General features: G+C 37.2%; 4 protein-coding genes across 4 annotated transcripts; 2 read left to right on the forward strand and 2 right to left on the reverse strand.

Moving 5' to 3' along the window:
- The first annotated feature begins 16 nt into the window (after nucleotides 1–16).
- On the forward strand, nucleotides 17–2,208 carry LOC148911822 (calcium-dependent protein kinase 1-like). The gene has a single exon (XM_089028962.1). The coding sequence runs from the start codon at nucleotides 885–887 to the stop codon at nucleotides 1,863–1,865; it is 981 nt and encodes a 326-aa protein (XP_088885088.1). The 5' UTR covers nucleotides 17–884; the 3' UTR covers nucleotides 1,866–2,208.
- Nucleotides 2,209–4,418: 2,210 nt separating this feature from the next.
- LOC148911823 (uncharacterized) lies at nucleotides 4,419–6,840 on the reverse strand. The gene is made up of 4 exons (XM_089029260.1): nucleotides 6,638–6,840; nucleotides 6,138–6,203; nucleotides 5,264–5,319; nucleotides 4,419–4,748 (listed from the first exon to the last, which is right to left on the reverse strand). Exons 1-4 carry the CDS (start codon nucleotides 6,765–6,767, stop codon nucleotides 4,587–4,589), a joined length of 414 nt encoding a protein of 137 aa, XP_088885386.1. The 5' UTR covers nucleotides 6,768–6,840; the 3' UTR covers nucleotides 4,419–4,586.
- A 4,274-nt stretch (nucleotides 6,841–11,114) lies between these two features.
- On the forward strand, nucleotides 11,115–13,750 carry LOC116295357 (somatostatin receptor type 4-like). The gene has a single exon (XM_031703154.2). The coding sequence runs from the start codon at nucleotides 11,410–11,412 to the stop codon at nucleotides 12,574–12,576; it is 1,167 nt and encodes a 388-aa protein (XP_031559014.2). The 5' UTR covers nucleotides 11,115–11,409; the 3' UTR covers nucleotides 12,577–13,750.
- Nucleotides 13,751–14,308: 558 nt separating this feature from the next.
- On the reverse strand, nucleotides 14,309–20,101 carry LOC116295358 (NFU1 iron-sulfur cluster scaffold homolog, mitochondrial). The gene is made up of 9 exons (XM_031703155.2): nucleotides 19,890–20,101; nucleotides 18,938–19,073; nucleotides 18,305–18,371; nucleotides 17,609–17,726; nucleotides 16,906–16,969; nucleotides 16,494–16,533; nucleotides 16,153–16,188; nucleotides 15,360–15,458; nucleotides 14,309–14,968 (listed from the first exon to the last, which is right to left on the reverse strand). Exons 1-9 carry the CDS (start codon nucleotides 20,092–20,094, stop codon nucleotides 14,888–14,890), a joined length of 846 nt encoding a protein of 281 aa, XP_031559015.2. The 5' UTR covers nucleotides 20,095–20,101; the 3' UTR covers nucleotides 14,309–14,887.
- Nucleotides 20,102–20,440: the final 339 nt, after the last annotated feature.

The raw sequence follows: 20,440 nt of genomic DNA on the forward strand, positions 1-20,440 counted from the left end.
CATTAAATTTCTACTCGGTCAAAAGGGAGTGAAATATTTTATACTACAATAAAGAGGAACAGGAATTCTACAATTTTCAAGAGGAGGTTCATTTTTTATGCAGTCAAGAAAAGAGCACTAAAGATTTAACATTTGCTCTTCATAGGGATTCCTCCGTGATAATAAATACCTGACCTTAGCCGACATTAGTATTTAAATATTTTATCGACTAATGAAAATCGATCTCAAAGTTACTGACCAGGAGCTTTCGGGATATGCGCTGAATTTAATCCTTCCACTAAATCTCCTAACCATTCCAGGTAATGTTGATATCTTATGTTGTTTTTGATACGTTGTTGGCTTGGCAACAATGCCTCCTTATCATCGAGCCTAAATGATAACAGTAGTGGCAGATCTTCACCCGGGTGACGCTGTACGACATGCGTCTCTGCAGATCTTCTTGAACGGAATGATTTAGGGCAGAATGAACATCGGACAAGGAAAGTTGATGCCATCTTGAGACGTGGAGAATTTCTGTTTGGACAGTCACGAATAACACTTTACGGAAACAACAATAAGTGTTGAGAATATCGCCGAACTTGAAAATATATATGCCACGTAAATGTGGTTGAATTAGAAAAATTGTTAGGTTAACTTGGACAAGTCTTACTGAATTCTTTAAAGGTCAAAGTTCGGTTTTTATATACTTTTACCAAAGCAAAATAAGTTAGTTTAGGAGAAAATAATTAATCAAAGCTATTACATCCTGATTGAAAAATGTTTTCTCCCTTAACAAATCCAAAGCTCCCATTACTCTAGTAGCTGAAACGGATGTTGAGTCATTCACCAACGTGCGTCGGTCTAACTCTAGGCCATACTGTTTTGGATTTGAGTGAAAGACGACGATGAACCATAAAAATAGAAGAAAGGCAAAACGACAAAGATGGCTGCAGAGAAAGAGAGAAAAAGAGGCAGAGGAGAGAAGGAAAGATAGAGAGAGAAGAATTGAGGAAAGAGCAGAACAGTTGATAGCCATGCGAGCTAATGATTCCAAAGTTCTAGAGGAACCACATGCGCCAGAACCGCCGAAGAAGAAACTCCGACTTCCTACTAAAGACGTTGCAGTTAAAGAGATAAATTCCAACCACATTGTGCGTACCAAGAAGCATTTGGGCAGCGGCAGTTATGGTTCGTGTTTTCTGGCGTTTTACAGAGGCATAACTGTCGTGGTCAAGGAACTTCAATTCCACAGCAGCGATCAAGAAACGAAAGAAGACGCAAAAAAACGCACGCACAATGAGCTTCTGAATGAGGCGAACATCATCACTAAGCTTGGTGATCATCCAGGTCTGCCACTGCTGTTTGGTATTTGTAGCAAAAGCACTCCATACAGACTGGTGCTACAGTTCCATGGTAATGGATGTGATAGCCTCACACTCCTTCGAGCTCTGCACTCCAAACTGGTAGCGAAGAAACGCGAATGGGATGCGATCATGATTAAGACAGCCGAGGCTTTGCAACATGTACACAGTGTTGGATTTCTACATAACGATCTAAAATCGAACAATGTGTTGTTGGACAAACGGGGTACCGTTCTCACACCGGTAATAATCGACTTTGGCAAAAGCCGACCAATTTCGAATCCAAGGGGACCCAAGACCTTATCTCTTGAAGAACAAGTTAGATACAAGAAAAAGTATCCGCACATCGCTCCCGAAATCGTTGAGGGACGCGCGGGACAGTCCGTCGCGAGTGACATTTTTAGCTTCGCTAAAATCGTCGAGCAAATATATCTAAAATGTAAGTTTGAGGAGCTTCCTCATTTAGTCACACTATGTCTTTCGCCTTCCGTTGAAGCAAGGCCACGTTGCGCTGAGCTTTATTAAACCGATTTTGGGAAGGGTAGTTATTAATAGAGGCTGTATTTTACATTATTGCTACATGGGCGATGAATATAAGACTTTTATAAATGCGATTCACGGTGGTACCAAATAGGGCAAAAATGACGGAATTTGACTGAATGTATGAGCTTTTTAGAATTTAGTTTTTCCATCGTGTATATGACACGAAAATATTTCATCGTCCAAAATGTATAGTTTGTAAGTAATAATCAATATATCGTAATGAAATTAGTTTCAAAAGCATATTTCTATATCTATTCTACATTCAAACATATTTCGTGTATTTGCAACTAAAACTGGAGACTTGTAAACAAAATGACGTCACCACTTGTGCTAAATTTTCTTGAATTTCTAGAGAAATATTTTTTTTAATAACAAATTTAACCGTGATATTCTTATTAATGCCAATAAACTACACATTAAGATTAAAATTTTTCCGTTTCATATGCACTTTAAAAGCTTTTCTGAGTTGTCCATATCTAAGATATTCTAGCTCTCGTGACCGAACTAGAGAGTAAATCGTCGATGCAAACGGATTATTTTGCTTTCAACTTTGACGAAGGACTGATGCCCGAATTCATTAGAAAACTAAGCACGCAAATACTTTACTCGCTAATGTTCAGTCACAACAGAGGTCCTCTCTATTAACTATGGTCACAATAATGTTTTAAGTTACACCATGTAACAAAAAGCTGAGAAATAACTTTTCAAAATACTTCAAACACCATACGTTTAAAATAACATTCCTACACGAGTCGAGAACAATGTTTAGAATATTCAAAACTGTTCACAGAAAAATTGTAAACAAGCTAATTGCAAGGAGACTTTATAAACTTTGTGTTGCCATAATGTTTTGAATAAAAACATTGATAAGATTTAATCGTATTTGCTGACATTCAATACTCAAAAGGTTACGCTCGAAGTGCAAAAACCAACACCTACGCCCTAATTCATGAAACGCACTTTCTGTTTGACCCCTGCCGATGTTGGTCCTCTCAGGGAACGGACATCAGCAGGAGGTCGGTTTTTCAAAGTACTATGAAGCTCGTTATGTCAATGCAGTGTTTTGGACATTTATTTACGCAATACAATATAGGTTTATTTCCCATGAGGAATTGTAGGATTTACTGTCTTTTCTTTTTTTCTTTTTTTTTTTTTTTTTTTTTACAACCCGTGAATATGACTTCAAATCAAATCAGTTTTTTAATCCGTCTTTTTTGGATATTGCAATGGCTCAACAACAACAAAAAAAAACGAATTCCGAATGAAGTCAGAGAGCATCTTGTGAGGGCCTATGACAGAGGCGGCGGAAGCTGAAAATCTTTAGGGGGGGGGGGGGGGGCACTGGAAAAAGCACAACAATAACTTAATAACAGTATTAAAAATCGAATCTATGCATTTATATTTCATGGGGGGGGGGGGGGGGGGGGAGGAGGGGGGCATGTGCCTCCCCGGTTCCGCCGCCCCTGTATGAAGATGCACAGAAATGCATACAATGGTACAACCACATGCAAACATATCTTCCAAGAACACATTCAAGGATAAATTCACTTTTTTGTTTTTGAAAATCTACAATTGTAAAAGCAAAATATACTTATATTGTATTGCGTAAATTTTGCGAAAGTTTGAAAACGCTAATGAACCCACGCAAAAATATTCATGATTGTCAAATTCAATGCTAAATTTTCTTAATGAACGTTCCATCACACTCTTGAGACTCCGTTCGCCTTACATAATGCTTCTTCGCTTCAATGAATATTGCTTCGCGGTTAATGAACAGAAAAAGGTGTAAAAGGTAAAGTGAAAAATCTATGGGCCGAAAAAACCTTTTGTTCTGTTCTGAAGCCGAATTTATACCTCAGACATTCCTACGATAGCCCGAGTAAATAAGCGTTTTTGAACATCTTTGTTTTAGGATTTTTAGGGTTCTTTAAGTTCATTAGGGTTTAGAAGTTATCTGATGATATTTTTAGTTTATTTTGTTCTGACAAAGTGTTTTTTATTCCGCTAGGTACTTAATTAATATAGATAGGTAAATTTTGGATGAGTGCATTTTCAACAACTGATCATGAAATTAATTAGCATGTGAACATTTTTAATCGATTTATTTTAATTTTAAGCGGGATATTTGTATCATGTGTACGCGCCTATCATTATCATTTATTATTATTATTTAATGATTTTTTGCGCGCTAGATAAAGTCGCGCGTATTTTACAATAACCATTCTCAGTATCCATCGCTATCTGTATTGCTAATATTGGTAATGGTAAAGGCTACGAGAAAACTCAAATGTGGTTTTTTTTTTTAGTTTGTTGTCGTTGTCGTTGTTGGAGCTAAATTTCAGCAGTTGAACAAAGTTTTTCTAGGATGAAAATTCATTTCTAGGAAAATTTAGAATGCAAAACATTTTGGCGGGGAAATGCAAATTTATGTTCTTGAGAGGGTTTGAGTCAAATAAACGTTTTATTATTCATAAATATTATTTAATAGAAATAAATATTAATAAATATTAATCCAAAAATTGATTGATTGATCGCTTTATTTTCGTTCAGAACACAGTTACAGTATTTTCGCCCCATTCTATTCTTACGGCGCACAATTCAATCTTGGACAGAAACAATGGAACATTTGCTCAGGCATAGTTGATACATATTTATGAACTTTCATATTCTGACAAAATATCTGAATTATGAAGGGTGTGTATCTTAACAATCGATTAGCTTGGGTTCGGGTTTGTTTAGACCGGCTCGTCTACAGTATTTCCCGAGAACTTGGAGTCTTTCTTCTTCTGGTTCACTCTCCCCGGGTCCCTTGACAAGTCCTGTCCATCTGCACTTGACATCTACTTTTTTCTTTCCGTCAATGCACTGAAAAAATAATATTTTAGAGGCGGCCTTCTTAGTGTATTTGTTTCGATCTTTCTTTCTCTCTTTTGTACATCCATTCATCTCAAGCCTCCAATCCATCCATCCATCCATCCATCCATCCATCCATCCATCCACCCACCCATTCACCCATCCATCCATCCATCCATCCATCCATCCATCCATCCATCCATCCAACCACCCACCCATCCATCCATCCATCCATCCACCCATCCACCCATCGATCCATGTATCCATCCATCCATCCATCCATTCATGAGTATGATTGTTTTCTATCGTTTACTGTGCCTTATGAATTAAAATAAAATTGCAGCCTCGTAATCCATGTAGTACTTGTTGGAACAGTTACTGCATATTCATTTGCGGGGGGAATTTTTATTCCACTGGGGAAATTGCTGATACGGTGTCTAAATAGGAACCATGAATTCGACTCTTGTTTCTTTGAAAAATCATTACAAAAACTCACTAATCAACATTGATTTTCTTATTTTCCTTACCGGAGATAGCTCGCCTTTTCGATAATACCATTGTACACTTCCACCATTTATGGTTGCTGTTGGAGTTAAACGAAAAAAAGTTATACCTTACATCATAACTTATCGTATCATAATTAGGGTAACGATAATTATATTAATTAGCCTTCGCCTTGTAATAAAAGCGTTCCTTAAAAGTGATTTATTAGGCATTTATATTCCTTGATTCGAGGGTTTCTCTCCGAGGTCTTGGGTCTTCCTACATCACCTTTGGGATTTGGTACGAAACCAAACACAACTTCCAATTCGATCGGTGCGAGTTATGCTCTAGACAATCTCTCGATCCCCGAAAGAGCGTGAAATAAATGCGGCGAGAGCTGGGGATTTTGCATTGGGATACGGGGAATTCATCGCATACTTTAACAGTAACAATTTTGACAGCTACATCTTCAATAATTTTAAACCCAATCTTTCCGCCTGAGGACCGGGAAAATAGCGCTAATTTAATACTACATGAATGTTCAATTCGGACTCGTTATGTGAGGTAGCCGAGCGTTCTTGACATAAATCACACAAAAGGTTGTTTCATGGTTCGATATGCGAGTCAACCCCGATAATATTTATGAAATAACAAATAGGCATCAGTTTTTATATGTGTCTGTCCTCTTATTGACGATAAATTGCGTCATCACATTGTCAAAGCCGGTGTGGATCCACGAGGCGTAGCCGATAACAATAACAAAAACGATAAAAACTCCTCATTTTTAGCGATCAAAACAACCAACGGAAAGAGCGCGCGCTCGTCGACGTCAGCTTTATCTGTCTGTCCTCTTATTGATGATAAAAAATAACCAATCAGCGTAAGTTATTGTAAAAATTGCTATTTATTTATTTGTACCTTCATCGAAAAGGATAGCTTCGAAAAGACGATTTGTGTTCCTGATTGCTTCGGGTTCATCTTCATCTGAAAGTAAAATAAAAAAGAACTATTGCCTCACATTTAAATATATATATATATCGATGAATTGAATATGAAAGTAATGCAAATTATCATGTTTTAAATCAAGCATGAGGTGAGCAATTTGCTTACTGATGTTTCCTTGCAGAGCCGATTCGATTTCCGTTTCCCGCCAAAAATGCCGCCATTGGCTGTTTGTCATAAATTTATTCACTGACGGATTGAAAAGATAAATTTGGCGCGCAGAGCAAAAATCAAAAGTCATCAGTCTTCCCGCCAGTAAACAAAAAATTAAAATAAGGGGTTGAAAACTTTTAGAAAGCCTAACTATGAAACAAATCTAGAAAGATCAAATCGGTTAAATTTATTGCTCTAAATTAATTCGTTGATAGAGAATAACCTGCAAATACCAAAATCTATATATATATGTGTATATTTACCAAGAATTGCGTTGAGTCTTTTCTCTTGGTGTTTATCTCTGAACATTTCCATGTCCGATTTCTGAAGTCGCATTCCGCTGCAGAAAATAAACAAGCAGAGGAAAGATACCAAACTAAATAGCTTTGCCATGGCTTAGTCCTGATGATGATGAACTTCAGTTGCACCTTGAAGTGTTGAATAAGATACTGAGGCGTTCCTTTGCTTTGCACACACATATATTTATATACTAGAGACTGAACTGGATTATCGATGGCCAATAAAATGTGATCTTTGTCAACGAATCAGGCACTAAGATTAATAAAAGCTAAAGTGAAAAATCTATAGACCGAAAAAACCTTTTGTTCTGTTCTGAAGCCGAATTTATACCTCGGGCATTCCTACGAAAGCCCGAGTAAATAAAAATTTTTGAACATCTTTGTTTTAGGATTTTTAGGGTTCTTTAAGTTCATAAGGGTTAAGAAGCTATCTGATGATATTTTTAGTTTATTCTGTTCTGACAAAGTGTTATTTATTATTCCGCAAGGTACTTAAGGTACTGGTAATGATCAAGGCTACGAGAAAACTCAAATGTGGTTTTTTTTTAGTTTGTTGTTGTTGTCGTTGTTGGAGCTAAATTTCAGCAGTTGAACAAAGTTTTTCTAGGATGAAAATTCATTTCTAGGAAAATTTAGAATGCAAAACATTTTGGCGGGAAAATACAAATTTATATTCTTGAGAGGGTTTGAGTCAAATAAACGTTTTATTATTTAATTCTGCAAAGAACGTGCGCGATACGGAAAAGACCATGCCTGATATGAGACCGTATCAGCGCTGCTCATCTGCTCGCAATCTGGTACGATATAGTTTAGAGGGAGTTTCAGCATTTCTTTGCAGAATCAAATGATTAAAAAAATATTTGATACGGCTGTGCAATTTGTACTCGTCACTTTGCTTAGCCGACTGATAATTTAACTTCTATTTTTTTTTTTTTTTTTAGAATTAAAAAATTTTTTTTTAGTTTTGAGAGTTTAAGATTTATTTGGTTTTATTTTAAGTACATTTTGTTTTGTTTGATCATTTTTGGCGCGCTAAATGAGCGCCCACTGTTAACAGTAATTTAGTCGGCGTTGGCGGTGAGCTGCAGTGTCTATTGCCGTCTGTATTGCTCTTAACCATATCGATACTCGTAGAGATTACGAGAAAACTCGATAAAAGCATTTTTTCTTCTACCACGACAAATTAAAATCTCCAAAGTTAAGAAATCTTTGGCAAGATTTTTTCAGTTTAAGAGGAAATGTTTTTCAATAATGGCAAAAAGCGCCAAAAACTAGACTTTCGTATGAGTTTTGATCCCAATTTTCGCTTTGGGTTAACACTCAAAAGCTTTTTCAAACAGTTAGAAACTGATGTACTATGATAAAATGCCTGTTTGAAGCGGTATTTTCAATTGTACAAAGATATTTTGTTGCATTTGTTGTTAGAATGTTGCTTTGTCAGGCTTTTTTATAGGAAATATATGGGAAATAAACAAATGAAGGCCTAAACCTCATTTTCGATTCAAATTTTTGCTTTGGGTTAACACTTTGATTCCACTTTCAGCGGTCATCTCCACTTCCAAACAAGTTCAACTTTCTGGAATAACAAGATTTTAGCCTTGTACAACAGCCTTTCTTCAAGAAAATAGTTTTTGGCGCTCACCGCTTGAATACGAAAAGAATTATCTCTTAATCAAAACAAGGGCAAAAACGCCGCACCTATAGCCATCATCATTGTTACGCATGATCTAAAGCTATCGATAATGGTCAACAGTAAGACCACGTCCACACGAAAGAGTTTTCGTTTGCGAAAAACGCGTACTTTCTAATGCATTTTGGGAGTACACTAAAACGAAAACGCTTACATCTCAAAACCGCTCCAGAGTGGATACATTTGAACATTAAACAGCGGCCTATCGTATTATTTCGTATAATTGTGGATGCGAAGCTTTCGATCAGTTATTTTTATACAAATATACAATATTTCTGATGGATTAGGAACCGTTAAGATGCTTGACAAGAACAATTAATCTCTTTTAATCCTGCTTTAATAGAAATTATTGTTTTTACAATGGAGTTATGATAAAACAATGGGTAAATCGTTCAAGTCGTTCAAGCTGAAATATAGAATGTCAGATATCCTTTAGAGTATATCATTCACCTTAGTCTATGTGAGGGTGCCGCGCTCAGGACACTTATATATACAAGTCATAGACTATAAAAGCTTTGAATCAGTATAGATATCGTTAGATATTTTTGAGTTATTATTAGGGTCGTTATTATTTGGATATTGTTTATTGTTGGATGTGATTTTGTTGGATATTTTGGACCTGTAGGACAATCATTCCTTGAGTTAACTTCTTAATAGACTAAACAACTTCGTTTAACCGTTAAACATAATTTTTTTACTGTATATAATACTAAAGGGAATGACAGGTTGTCTGAACGATTACGTTTAGTCCAAGAGGTCTTGAACGCCTTCTTCTATTGTAAACCCCTTACCAGATAACTGTGTCTTCTAAATACTGATTTATTTATTGTTGTTTTCTTAATATATATAGCATCGCATACGGAAAGGGAGCGTTCATGATGGCTGCTGTCGTTACGCTTCTCTGGTGTCTACAATGAGATGTATCTCTCAGTTGTCAATTTGATTTCCTATATATAATTTGTTTTTCAATTATTTCAGTATATATTCTTGTCCAACGATGGAGTCTTAGTCTGATGACAAGCCTAACAGTTATATAACTACACATCTGTTCCTACTTAAACGTTTCCAAGAGTCTTGAAAATTCGATATAGCGTCACTTCTGTGAAGAGAATTTCAATTTCTTATGAGGTTGAAAGCTTATAATACGAGTGGTTCAGAGAAGGCACTGATCTCAGGATGTATCTTGGATACTTGTGTACTCAAATAAAGACGTACGATTTCAACATTCTAAAGCAAACATCGCGGAGTTTCTTCTGTTTTAATTTGGATGCTATTCAGAAGCAGGTTTTCCTGGCTTATGAACTCATCCCATTAAAACACGAAACAAAAATAAATATCGATGTTGGTTCTCGTCAGTACTTCTATTTATCAGGCTTTTTTGGTGTTTTTGAAAACTAAATATCACCTGCGATAATAATTTATTATTGCGATAAACGACTATTCAAAACTGTAACTGCATGAAGTAAATAGCTTTTCAACACCCTCGATTAGTTTAGCTTGAAACATCTGTGGTGTAGCCACGGTTAAGATGGGAAACATCGTTTATTTAGTCTGTTCAATGAAGACCCCTTATAAACACTTGTACTAGACATATAATGCCTGGTCCAGGGATAGAGCCTATGACCGTGGCGATGAGAAGGAGTGCATTATCAGCGCACCAATCAGCGACCAGCGAGCGACTGAAATTCAAAAAACTGGACCCATTGTTCAAAACGATAGTGCTAGTTAAATTCAGGTTTGATTACCAAGGCAGCGAAGGTTTCCATACAAGTTTTTACTGATTCTCAAATTTACCGAGTAATGAAAAAACTTGGATCACGTTTGCTAATCAATTTGGTTTTGGATACATTATTAATTTACCATTTTTTGGTTTTCTCTCGTGAACGACTTTCAAACGCCTAGCTGATTTTAATCTTAAAAGATTTCCTTAAAATTTGTCGAAAATTTGTTACACCCTTTTGAAATAGTTACTGGGTACATTGTTTAGCTCGGGAAAATTTGATTCCTGTAGATCTAAAATTTAAAAACATCGGGTTCCAAGTGCAATAATAAGGATCTCAGTATCTGATAACATGGACTCGTCCATCCGGTAAAATGATACCGTATGATTTTACCGGACGGACTCGCCATTGTTATCAGTTCTATCGTATATCTTTCCCTAAGGGACCGGTTATTTATTACAGAGGGGAAGAAATGGTTCATTTATCTTTTGAACTGTGTATTTTTAAGAGCCCGTTCCACCTTTCCTGCTGCAGTACTGTTGGTAATCCCGCATCTACCTACTATTATAACTCCTTTACCGTAGTACAACTCTGCACACATAAATAGTCTTTTTTTTTTGTTGTTATGGAGTGAATTTTGTCAGACGCGCATGAAACAGTTTCTAGTAGTTAGTGTATAATAGTCAAATAAGCACAAAAGAAAACGATGGAAATAAGATCTACGAACCTCTATTAGTCTACTAACTATTTGACAATCCGAGGAAAACCGATCCGAAATTTATTTTTTAAACTTTGTAAAAATAAATTCCGGCAAATTACGAGAACCTGCAACATTGTATTTTGTTACTGTTTTTTTCTTTTAATGGGATGACTTCATGAGCCAGGAAACCCTGTATCAATAACATCCAAATTAACACATAAAAGAAACTTCACGATGTTTGCTTTAGAAATGTTGAAATCGTACGTTTTTAATTATTTGCATAAGCATACAATTTAGATCCTGAATGCCTTTTCTTGCTATGACGTTTAAATGAACTCGTCGTCTCTATACCACTCGTTGTATTGTAAACTTTCATCCTCATAAGAAATTGAAATTCTCTTCACAGAAGTGACGCTATATCGAATTTTTAAGACTCTTGGAAACGTCTATAGATAGGAACAGATGTAGTTATATAACTGTTAGGCTTATCATCAGACTAAGACTGCATCGTTGGACAAGGATACTGAAATAATTGAAAAACAAATTATAGGAAAACAATTGGGCAACAATTGGGAAACATCTAATCGTAGACACCACAGAAGCGGTATAACGACACTCAGCCATCATGGACGCTTCCTTTGCGATGCTAGTCGCTTCAAATGAAAGTCAAACCACGGCCTCCAACGAGACTGCTTCTACAACAACCTTGATTGAATCCTTGGGACCTGTTTATCTTAACTCAGGGATTTTCATTGCTGTTTTATCGATTGTGGCAACATTTGGGAATGGTTTGCTCTTACTTGCGATATGGAAAGATCCCTACAGGACATTCAGGGTGCCTCCTACAGTGCTTGTGACCGGGTTAGCAGTTGCGGATTTCCTCACTGGTTTTCTGGTTGGTCCTGCTATCGCTTATGTCAGAATTGCGCCTCAAAGCGAGAGGCACACGAAACGTTTCACCGTCGTTGGCAAAGCGGGGAAAACACTGTCGTTCCTAACAATGAATGCCTCATACTTTGTTCTACTCTTTCTTACATGGAACCAATTTGCCGCAGTTCGATTCCCGCATCAGCACAGAAATTTCATCAGTAACCGAAAAGTTACGGTTTGCGTCGTCGGGATTTGGTTGTACGCCATCTCCTTTTCTCTTCTTCCATTCTGCGGCATCGATCCAGAGATAGTCAACAAATTGGACTTCTATATGCACACCACTGTCTTCATTGTTCTTCTTGTCATTGCGTATCTTTGTCTTTTCTTCGCTTTTCAAAACCAAGTTCATCGCATTACTTTAGCAACGACTCAACACTCTGTACACTGCGCCAACCATGCACGCAGGCAGGGGCTTGGCTTTACACGAAGTAGGAAACGCTCAGAAAGACAGTTTACTATTCTCACCCTAGTACTAGTTTCGTTCATCATTATTTGCACTCTGCCTTCTTTGATTCTTCAGTTGTTAACCATCTATTGGACCCCGACGAGTTTTGAAGAAAAGCGTAGTATTTTGATTGCTCTTGAAGTCTGTAGCGACGTACTGTTTTTGAAGTTTGCTCTGGATCCGTTCATTTATTGCTGGAGGCTCGCGTCCTACAGGAAGGCGCTGAAAAGCGTGTTGATGTTCGGTAGGGTATCGGTGGTGAGGGAGAATCCTTTTTCGTTCACGAAAACTGCACAACCGCGTAGAGGGATGGCGAATTGTGTGATGCCGTTATCAAGTGGGAGACGAGAATCGTACTATGATGAGCATTCAACAAGGCAGTGCAACAGAGAGATACGACGACCAAGGCGAGAATGAATCGCACTCCGCGATAATTACTAGTCTGCGTGCAGCCCGACTATAACCTACTTATAATACCTACCAAGACCAGAAGACACCAAACTACTATCAATGCGTCATAGGGAGAAACTAGTTAATAGCGACCCGAAGGCGAGTTTGAACTACACTCAATGATTAGCTTCCAAGGCCAGAAAAAACTATCCATAACAGAGAAAGAGTGATATATCGTCATACCCTGCTGGAAGAGTCTCCTTTTAAGTTTTCCGCGAGCGAGAGAAACAAAGTGAGAGAAATTAAAAGGGAGAGTTTGTCAACAGAGTATTCATCGTCAGTGAGTATAACGACGAAGGCGTGACCGAACACTAAACGACAATCTTTTGATTGTGTTGATGTTGGATTATCGAAACAAATCTGCGTTCCTTTTATCAGAAAAAAGAAAGGAAATAGAAAATAACTGTCAGGACTGACGACTTTTACGAGAAAAAACGCCGAAATATATATTCTTTTTCCATGGTTGCGCTTGGATCCTAGAGGCCATATCAAAAACACACTAATTCTTATACATTATTGCTTCAAAGTTTTGTTTTAATATCTAAGCAAATGACCACTTTTCTAGTTTCTAACGAAAACTGAAATCGTCAAAATGCATCTCGTTTTAACATGGTTCCCGCTTGAATTGGTCGCATTTCATTTTTCTCAAATTTTGCTTAAGTCCACAACCTTGAACAAGGTTTTTTTATTCTACTGAGTAACTTTACTTGGCCCGCATGAAAAAATAGTAAGAATAATACATAGAAATATAGATACTAATTTCATTGTTTTCTTGTAACTGTAAGTAATTACACAACTTTCACGGGACAAATAAATGTTGAATGTCGTTAAGATAACAATCTAGTTTTACGTTGTATTTATAAATGTCCGTGTTTTTTATTTTCGTCAATTTGAATAGAGTGAAAGCACAGAAAAACACCGGAAGGTATTAATTATAAAGACAGCGAAAAACAAGCTGGGCAAACAGTAGCTTATTCGTGCAAATGTTGGTTGATTTAAGGCTTTTATTTCGGTGTCTTTAATGACTTGATGCAGTGTCTATTCTACTTGATCTTGTGTAAATATTAGTGATACCCGACATAGAGTGCATCCGAATTATTTCAGGGAAATTAGAAGGTAAGGTTAGAACATTATAGTAAGGTGATTAAGAAGTCATTATTATAAGAAGTCATTACGATTTCTTTTTTTTTTTTTTTTTTTATAATTCTTAATTTATGTTCGAGTTCTTTAATCTGTGTGTCGGTAGTAAGCTTCTGTCGGCGTGCATGGGATCAACGGGGGGGGGGGGTGGGGGGGGGGGGGAGGAGAGGGAGGAGGGCAGGAAGGAGGGAGGGAAGGAAGGGAGGAGGGAGGGAGGAAGAGAGAGGAGGGAGGAGGGAAGAAGGGAGGGGGGGGAAGGAAGGGGGAGGAAGGAGGGAGGGGAAGGGAGGGAGGCGGGGGGGGAGGGGAGGGAGTGAGGGAAGAGGAGGTAGGGGGGAGTAAGGACGGAGGAGAGGACAGGGCACCATAGGCATTCTTGTCTACTTCCTTCTCTCGGGCTTTTTCTTTTTTTTTCTTTCTATTCTTTTTTCTTTCTTTCTTCTTTCTTTCTTCTTTCTTTTTCTTCCTCCTTCCTTCTTCTTTTCTCTTCTATCTTCCTTTCTTCCTTCCTTCGTTTGTTGTTAACCTGTAAACAAGCTTTAAAAATTGTGCAATTGAATAAATACAAATAATTTAACGAAAAAAATTGAATAAAACGAAGTTACGAAACAACCAGCAACTCTAGTAATTCACCATGGACTTTAGAGGCTCTCGTTCCAGTACTTCTCAATCAATCTTATTTTTTTTTCTCTGGTACCCAGGGTACCAAGGTCCAGTTATGCCATCGCATATACACCTATCACAGGGGCGGATCCAGGAGAGGGTCGCAGGGGGTGCGCACCCCTCCCTTGTTCCACTTTGTGCCCTACTTCGAAGATAACCAATACTGTTTTTTCTCTTCGATTCTAAGGGGTGCACCCCTCCCTGAACAAAATCCTGGGTCCACCCCTGTATCAAAGCTAAACCACTGGTGTGGTGGTGATGTGTGTGTTTTAGAGGAGGAGGAGGGGGGGAGGGGGGGGGGGGTGAGGAAGGGGACATTTGGATGGGACAAGGACTTTGATACTTTGGTCAGAGAAGAATATCTTGAATTATTATTAATAGTAACTGAATAACTTTCAGAATATAAAAGATGGATTTGATATTCCATCTGTCCTTATAGTGGTCCTTTCTACAAGTACTAATCAGCGTAAGGCATTTATTTGTCCTTCATGTCTTCCAGCTTTTTTTCAAACTTTTCAAATTCAGTTTCACTGACTTTTGCAGTCTCATCTTCCACCTGCAAGATTCAAATAGAATTTGAAATACTGAATATTAACAAAGTGGTGAAGTTGGATGAATAGACCTCCTCAGCTCTGACATATTTTTCCCCATTTCAGACCATGTATCATTTCTTTGTTTAAGGTTTGCACTCGGTTGCTCATGAGAAGACACATGAATATGGATACAACTCAAACAAAGAATATTATTCTTAAGGAAATGACATGTGGTCTGAAATGGGACAATATTAAGCTTGAGCGCTCCAGAGCCGAGGAGGTCTATTGACGGCAGAGAACTGTATCAAACTTACATTACGTTACTTACATTTAACATTTTTTGTTGTTGTTGTATGCTGTTTGCAAATGATATTTAAACTAAAGGTTAATTATAAAGAATTCTTTCTTCCCTACCTGCTCTACTGAAACAACATCAGGTACATAGAACTGCAACATGTTTTCAACACCATTTTTCAGAGTTACCAGGGAACTTGGGCAAGAAGAACAGGCACCCTATGAAATAGGTTCATCAGATATTAGATATACACTGCAATTATAACACTTAGCTGTAATATTTCAGACCTAAACCCTTGAGTATCATTTCTTTGATTAACAGTCACACATAAGATGACACCTGAATATGGATACAACTCAAACATCAAAGAGTCTTATTCTCAAGGGAATAACACATGGTCTGAAAAGGGAAAACATTACGTTAAAGGGAGGTGTACATGTATGGTAGGCAGATAGTATGCATATGCAGGGCCGTAACCAGGGGGAGCACTGGGTGCAGGTGCACCCCCCCATAAAAGCTTAAGGTCCACTCATCCATCTTCCTTTTTTTTATTTTTTGGTTCTGCTCTCTTTTGGTTACCTTTTTTTTTTTTTTTGGTTCTGTTTTCTTTCGGTTAACTTTTTTTTTTTCCGATTTTATTCGATGTGCACCCTCCCTGTAAAAGTTCTGTTTACGGCCCTGATATGTGTACTTGTTGGAGGAATGCTGAATACCCCTAAAAGGAGTAGGAATTAATGGACTTGAAAAAATATTTTTAGTACTGACTGGAAGGAACATAAAATATAGTGGAAACAAGTGTTTTTATTGGCCCAAGGCATCAGACCTGTACATAGCTTTGCAGACCCTGTAGCCAACCAGAGCATGGTTATAACACACAGTATTTAGGTCCTAGAATATTGAGTTGCAATTTACCTGCATCTTGAGCTTTACAACACCATTATCAAAACCCTAAAAAAAGAAAAACCAGCACATTATAACAGCACATAAGGTTTGGCCTTCTTACATCACAGCAAAAGGAAATACTACTCTTCCCTGTAGACCAAGGCAGTTGTTATTTTTTATGGCCGGAGTGCAGACAAGTTTTTATCATGTGGTTTTAAAACGTTCGTCCATGTGGTACGACATTGGCATCACCTTGTTGATTTGAAATGCACTTGCCACTAACATAACCAATGCTACAAAGGCAATCAAAAAACCACAACTGCCTCAGTCTACTGAGAAGAGTAAATGTATACAACACAACTTTCCCTTACCATGAATATAATATCCCCACCATCCTCCTGAACAGTTGGCCTACAAAGAAAAGGAAATGTGAGAAAAATTTTCATCAATCCTAAAAAAAACACACACAAAAAAATTTTTTTAAAGAAGCTTTGCTAGAAATTCCAATGGTATAGCTACTTATTATTTGTACTTTTTATCATTTGATATTTTTAATTTATTTTCATTTATAGGAGACACTTTGTTTGGAGCCCAGCTCTGTTGTCTGTTTTCCTCACCCAAACATTTTCTTTTCTTTTCAAAATTTTTTAGTATACTTTGTAAGTTATTTTAGGGTGAAAGTTTATTAAATAAAATAAATATCTGATATGTTAAAGTTCCAATCTAGAGCAAGGTTCTCCTTTACATGTAGAAGTATTTTTTTAAATTTAATACTTAGCTCACCTTATTCTTGTGTCAAGCAGCTCTTTTATCATTGCAACAACCTCATCATCATCTTCATCTATAGCTAAGTCATAAAATAACTGTTATGAATCCACGTTCTGTTTGGTTGGGAGCGTGTGCTTTATGAGAGCATGCACACGCACTTTCAGTTGCGTTATTCATATCCAAAATAATGGTTATTTTAATGTTTAATACTATTTTATGAAAGAAATAAAAAACTTGCTTGCTGTGCTGTGTGCAGCTATAATGCACTTGGTGATTGGCAGAACACTTGAGAAGTGTCGAGACACACTCCGCTATGCGTCGTGCCTCTCCTAACACTTCTTTCGTGTTCTGCCAACCCCCACATGCTTTATGACAGCACATGAGCACGTTTTTTATTTCTTCTTTAAAATTGAAGACAAAGCAATTAGTGCAATACACTCTACACCACACTATAGGGCTCACCCCAAATAATATAGTTTTAAAACAAATTAATTGACAGTAAAAATGCAAAAGTATTTATTTGAACTAGTCAATCAGCTAGTAATATTACTAGTGATAGAAACATTAGACTTGACAAATCAACCACACTATGTTTTTCAGATCTGTGAGCAGCAGAGTCACGAGTGGTTATGAGTCTTCCCACGACATTATGTTTTATAACGCGTTGCCCGAGAGATAAAAGGACTTTGGGCAAGTCTATCGAAAGACGTGTACATACCAGTATCAGTGGGAGGCTGTTCATCAGTAAGAATGGGTAAATTACTGGCAAAGAAATCCATGATGGTAGCAAATATGTCTGGCTTTATTAATGACCATTCTATAATGTCATCATCTGCCTGGAAAAATGCCATAATAATAATAATAATAATAAATAGGTGCTTATAGGGCACATTTCTAACCTCAATGCGCCTAACAACGCATATTTCTAACCTCAATGCGCCTAGCAACGCATATATATATGATTAACTAAAAATGTTTTTGAAATTAAAATGTCTTAAGTTTAGCTTTAAAAGTTTCTTCTGTTTCTGCTCTCTTATGTGTTCAGAGATTGAATTCCACAATTTCGGTGCAGATGTTGAGAAAGCATGTCTGCCATAGGAATTGGATTTGATAGATGGGATGCATTATACTTGAGAATATTTGAATTTGTAATATCAGAAGGCACTGTATTGACTATGAGATCTGATGATCACTGTCAAGTGTAGAACGATTGGTCAGGACAGCAACAACTATAGCCTATTTTATGCAAGTAATTAAAATAAACAAAGCCTTTTGGCCTATATTGGCATTGTCTTAATGGCATTAGATTGCTATTGTCTGAATTACTGAGTCTGAAATATCAATCTCTCCCAGGTTAAACGACCTCCAACCACATCATGAGTGCCAGTGGTGGTCCCCTGATGAATCTACTTACCTTTGTGACAGTTATGAACTCAGGACCAAACATAACAGACTTCACCCCAGATATCCTAAACAGACTCCTGAGTCAAACAAGGTAATAATGAATTTAATTAAATAATACTTAATAATACAAAAATTTGAAACTTGTAGCATACAAACCTAAGCCCTCAAAAAATATATATCTAACCCCAAAACAAAACCTTTGGGCTCATCAAACTCTGGGCATGGCTAACTCACAGATTGAATTGGAATTTAGCATGATTGTTAGGTTTTGCAAGAGGAGACAAACCAGATAACCCATGCAGAAAAGAGACCTAACAAATTAACTCTCATTACAGATGTGCCAAGTGCAGGAAACAAACACAAGAACCCAGACGGAAAAGGCAAGTGTATACTACTGCTATGTTGCGCTAAATTCCTAAATTACACCCTTTATTGTACAAATTTAATGTTATGTCATTATCAAAAGGATGAATTAATGTATTAGAAAACCCAGTACATGGATCACATAATCAGCATAGAGCTCTGTATATCCTAAGGAAAATAAAGGGGTCTCTTATCTATTACCTTAAAACCAGAGACCCAGCCATTTCATAACTGTGGAAGTGAAGATAGGCTTTTCATGACCATACTGTAATAATCTTACCTTGCTAATGGAGAACCATGTGATGCACTACTGCTGTCAAAATTAATAGTCCCTGATTCAAGGACCTGGACACCAGGAACGAACTTTAGACTGTTGGGGTTTGGTGTGTCTTGCACTTGTATGAACATGTTACGAGCTACAGGAGAAAAAACAGCAATGTCACATAACCCTTGGGGGTTTCATAACGGGCATCATACAGACGTCCATACAGAAGTCCCCAACCTTCCAAATTTGCAATAGTATTGTGCTTTGGGATGAGGGAGAGTTGATTTATTGAGGTTAGTAGGGACATAACTCCTTCCTTAAGGAAAAGCATGTATTTGCCTGAAGAGAGTACTACAGAGTCAAAGCCATTTCTTGTCCAGAGCTGGTTCGTTTGAGAAAACATTTTTTAAAGTGAGGTGTACATGTACCTAAAGAGCTCACCACGCTAGAAATAATTAATTCAATATCAGTCAACAACAACACTCTCGGACATTCAACAATGTTAACTTCAGGACAGGACTCTGGCAGAATATCTGCATAAACACAATGACATTGAAGATGGTTTTTTGAGGTTTACAACGACAAGTAGTAAAAAACATTTATTCGATGAGTTTTTAAGATTTGATGCTGATTTTTCGTAAGGCTCATCCGCAATACTTGGAAATAGATATGTGAAAACTTCAAGGCAATCCATTCAATGGTAATGTTTCTGCAGCGCGATGTTTCATATGCTTCAAATTTTGTATCGAATTTTCAAGCGGCGTCATAACTTTTTTTCGCCCAAGACTTTCCATGCAAATTTATACACAGGCTCAGATGATAAGATTCTGAAAATTTCAGAAAAATCGTACCTGGGAATGAGGAGAAAAAAGCCAAAAACTAAAATAGCACTGTTTGATTTTTGGCCGTAATAGGCTAAACATTTAAAAAATCTTAAAATAAAATACACTGTTAGAATATTAATTACCTTGAATTCTGTTTGCAGTTCTTGGTAATGGAGTTACGTATGTGGCTCTCTGCCATGTAAACGTCCCGTGATTATTCCTACAGCTGTCTAAAGATAAAAGCCTTCTAACATAGTTTGGATTTAGTTTCGTATTTCTTGTATTTGTGAGAAATATTCTGTTGAAATATCGACATGTTTGCAGCAAACCCACTTGGAAAGCCGCCATCTTTGTTTTCGTCCGACAAGCACTGCGCTCTTGCTCAAAACACAGGTAACCCAAGCATACCCTTTTGAAAAAAATTTTATACGTACATACGTAGCGTTGTCAATTTTTATTACAGGGACGAAAAAAATTTCGAGAAAAGCATAATTATGGCATAATGCCAAACCGGAAGACGGCCAATAAGTCATTCCTATGTTCAAACCCAAACTGCTCAAAATCGAATACATCAAAATATCGAATAACACAGGTCAAAATCGAATAGATCAAAATAGCGAATAACACGGGTCAAAATCGAAAAGATTAAAATATCGAATAACACGGGTCAAAATCGAATAGATCGAAATATCGA

This window comes from Actinia tenebrosa, unplaced genomic scaffold (genome assembly GCF_029948245.1).
Source record: "Actinia tenebrosa isolate PJP-AT-01 unplaced genomic scaffold, QUT_ActTen_1.0 PGA_scaffold13__45_contigs__length_12533684, whole genome shotgun sequence".
NCBI lineage: Eukaryota > Metazoa > Cnidaria > Anthozoa > Actiniaria > Actiniidae > Actinia > Actinia tenebrosa.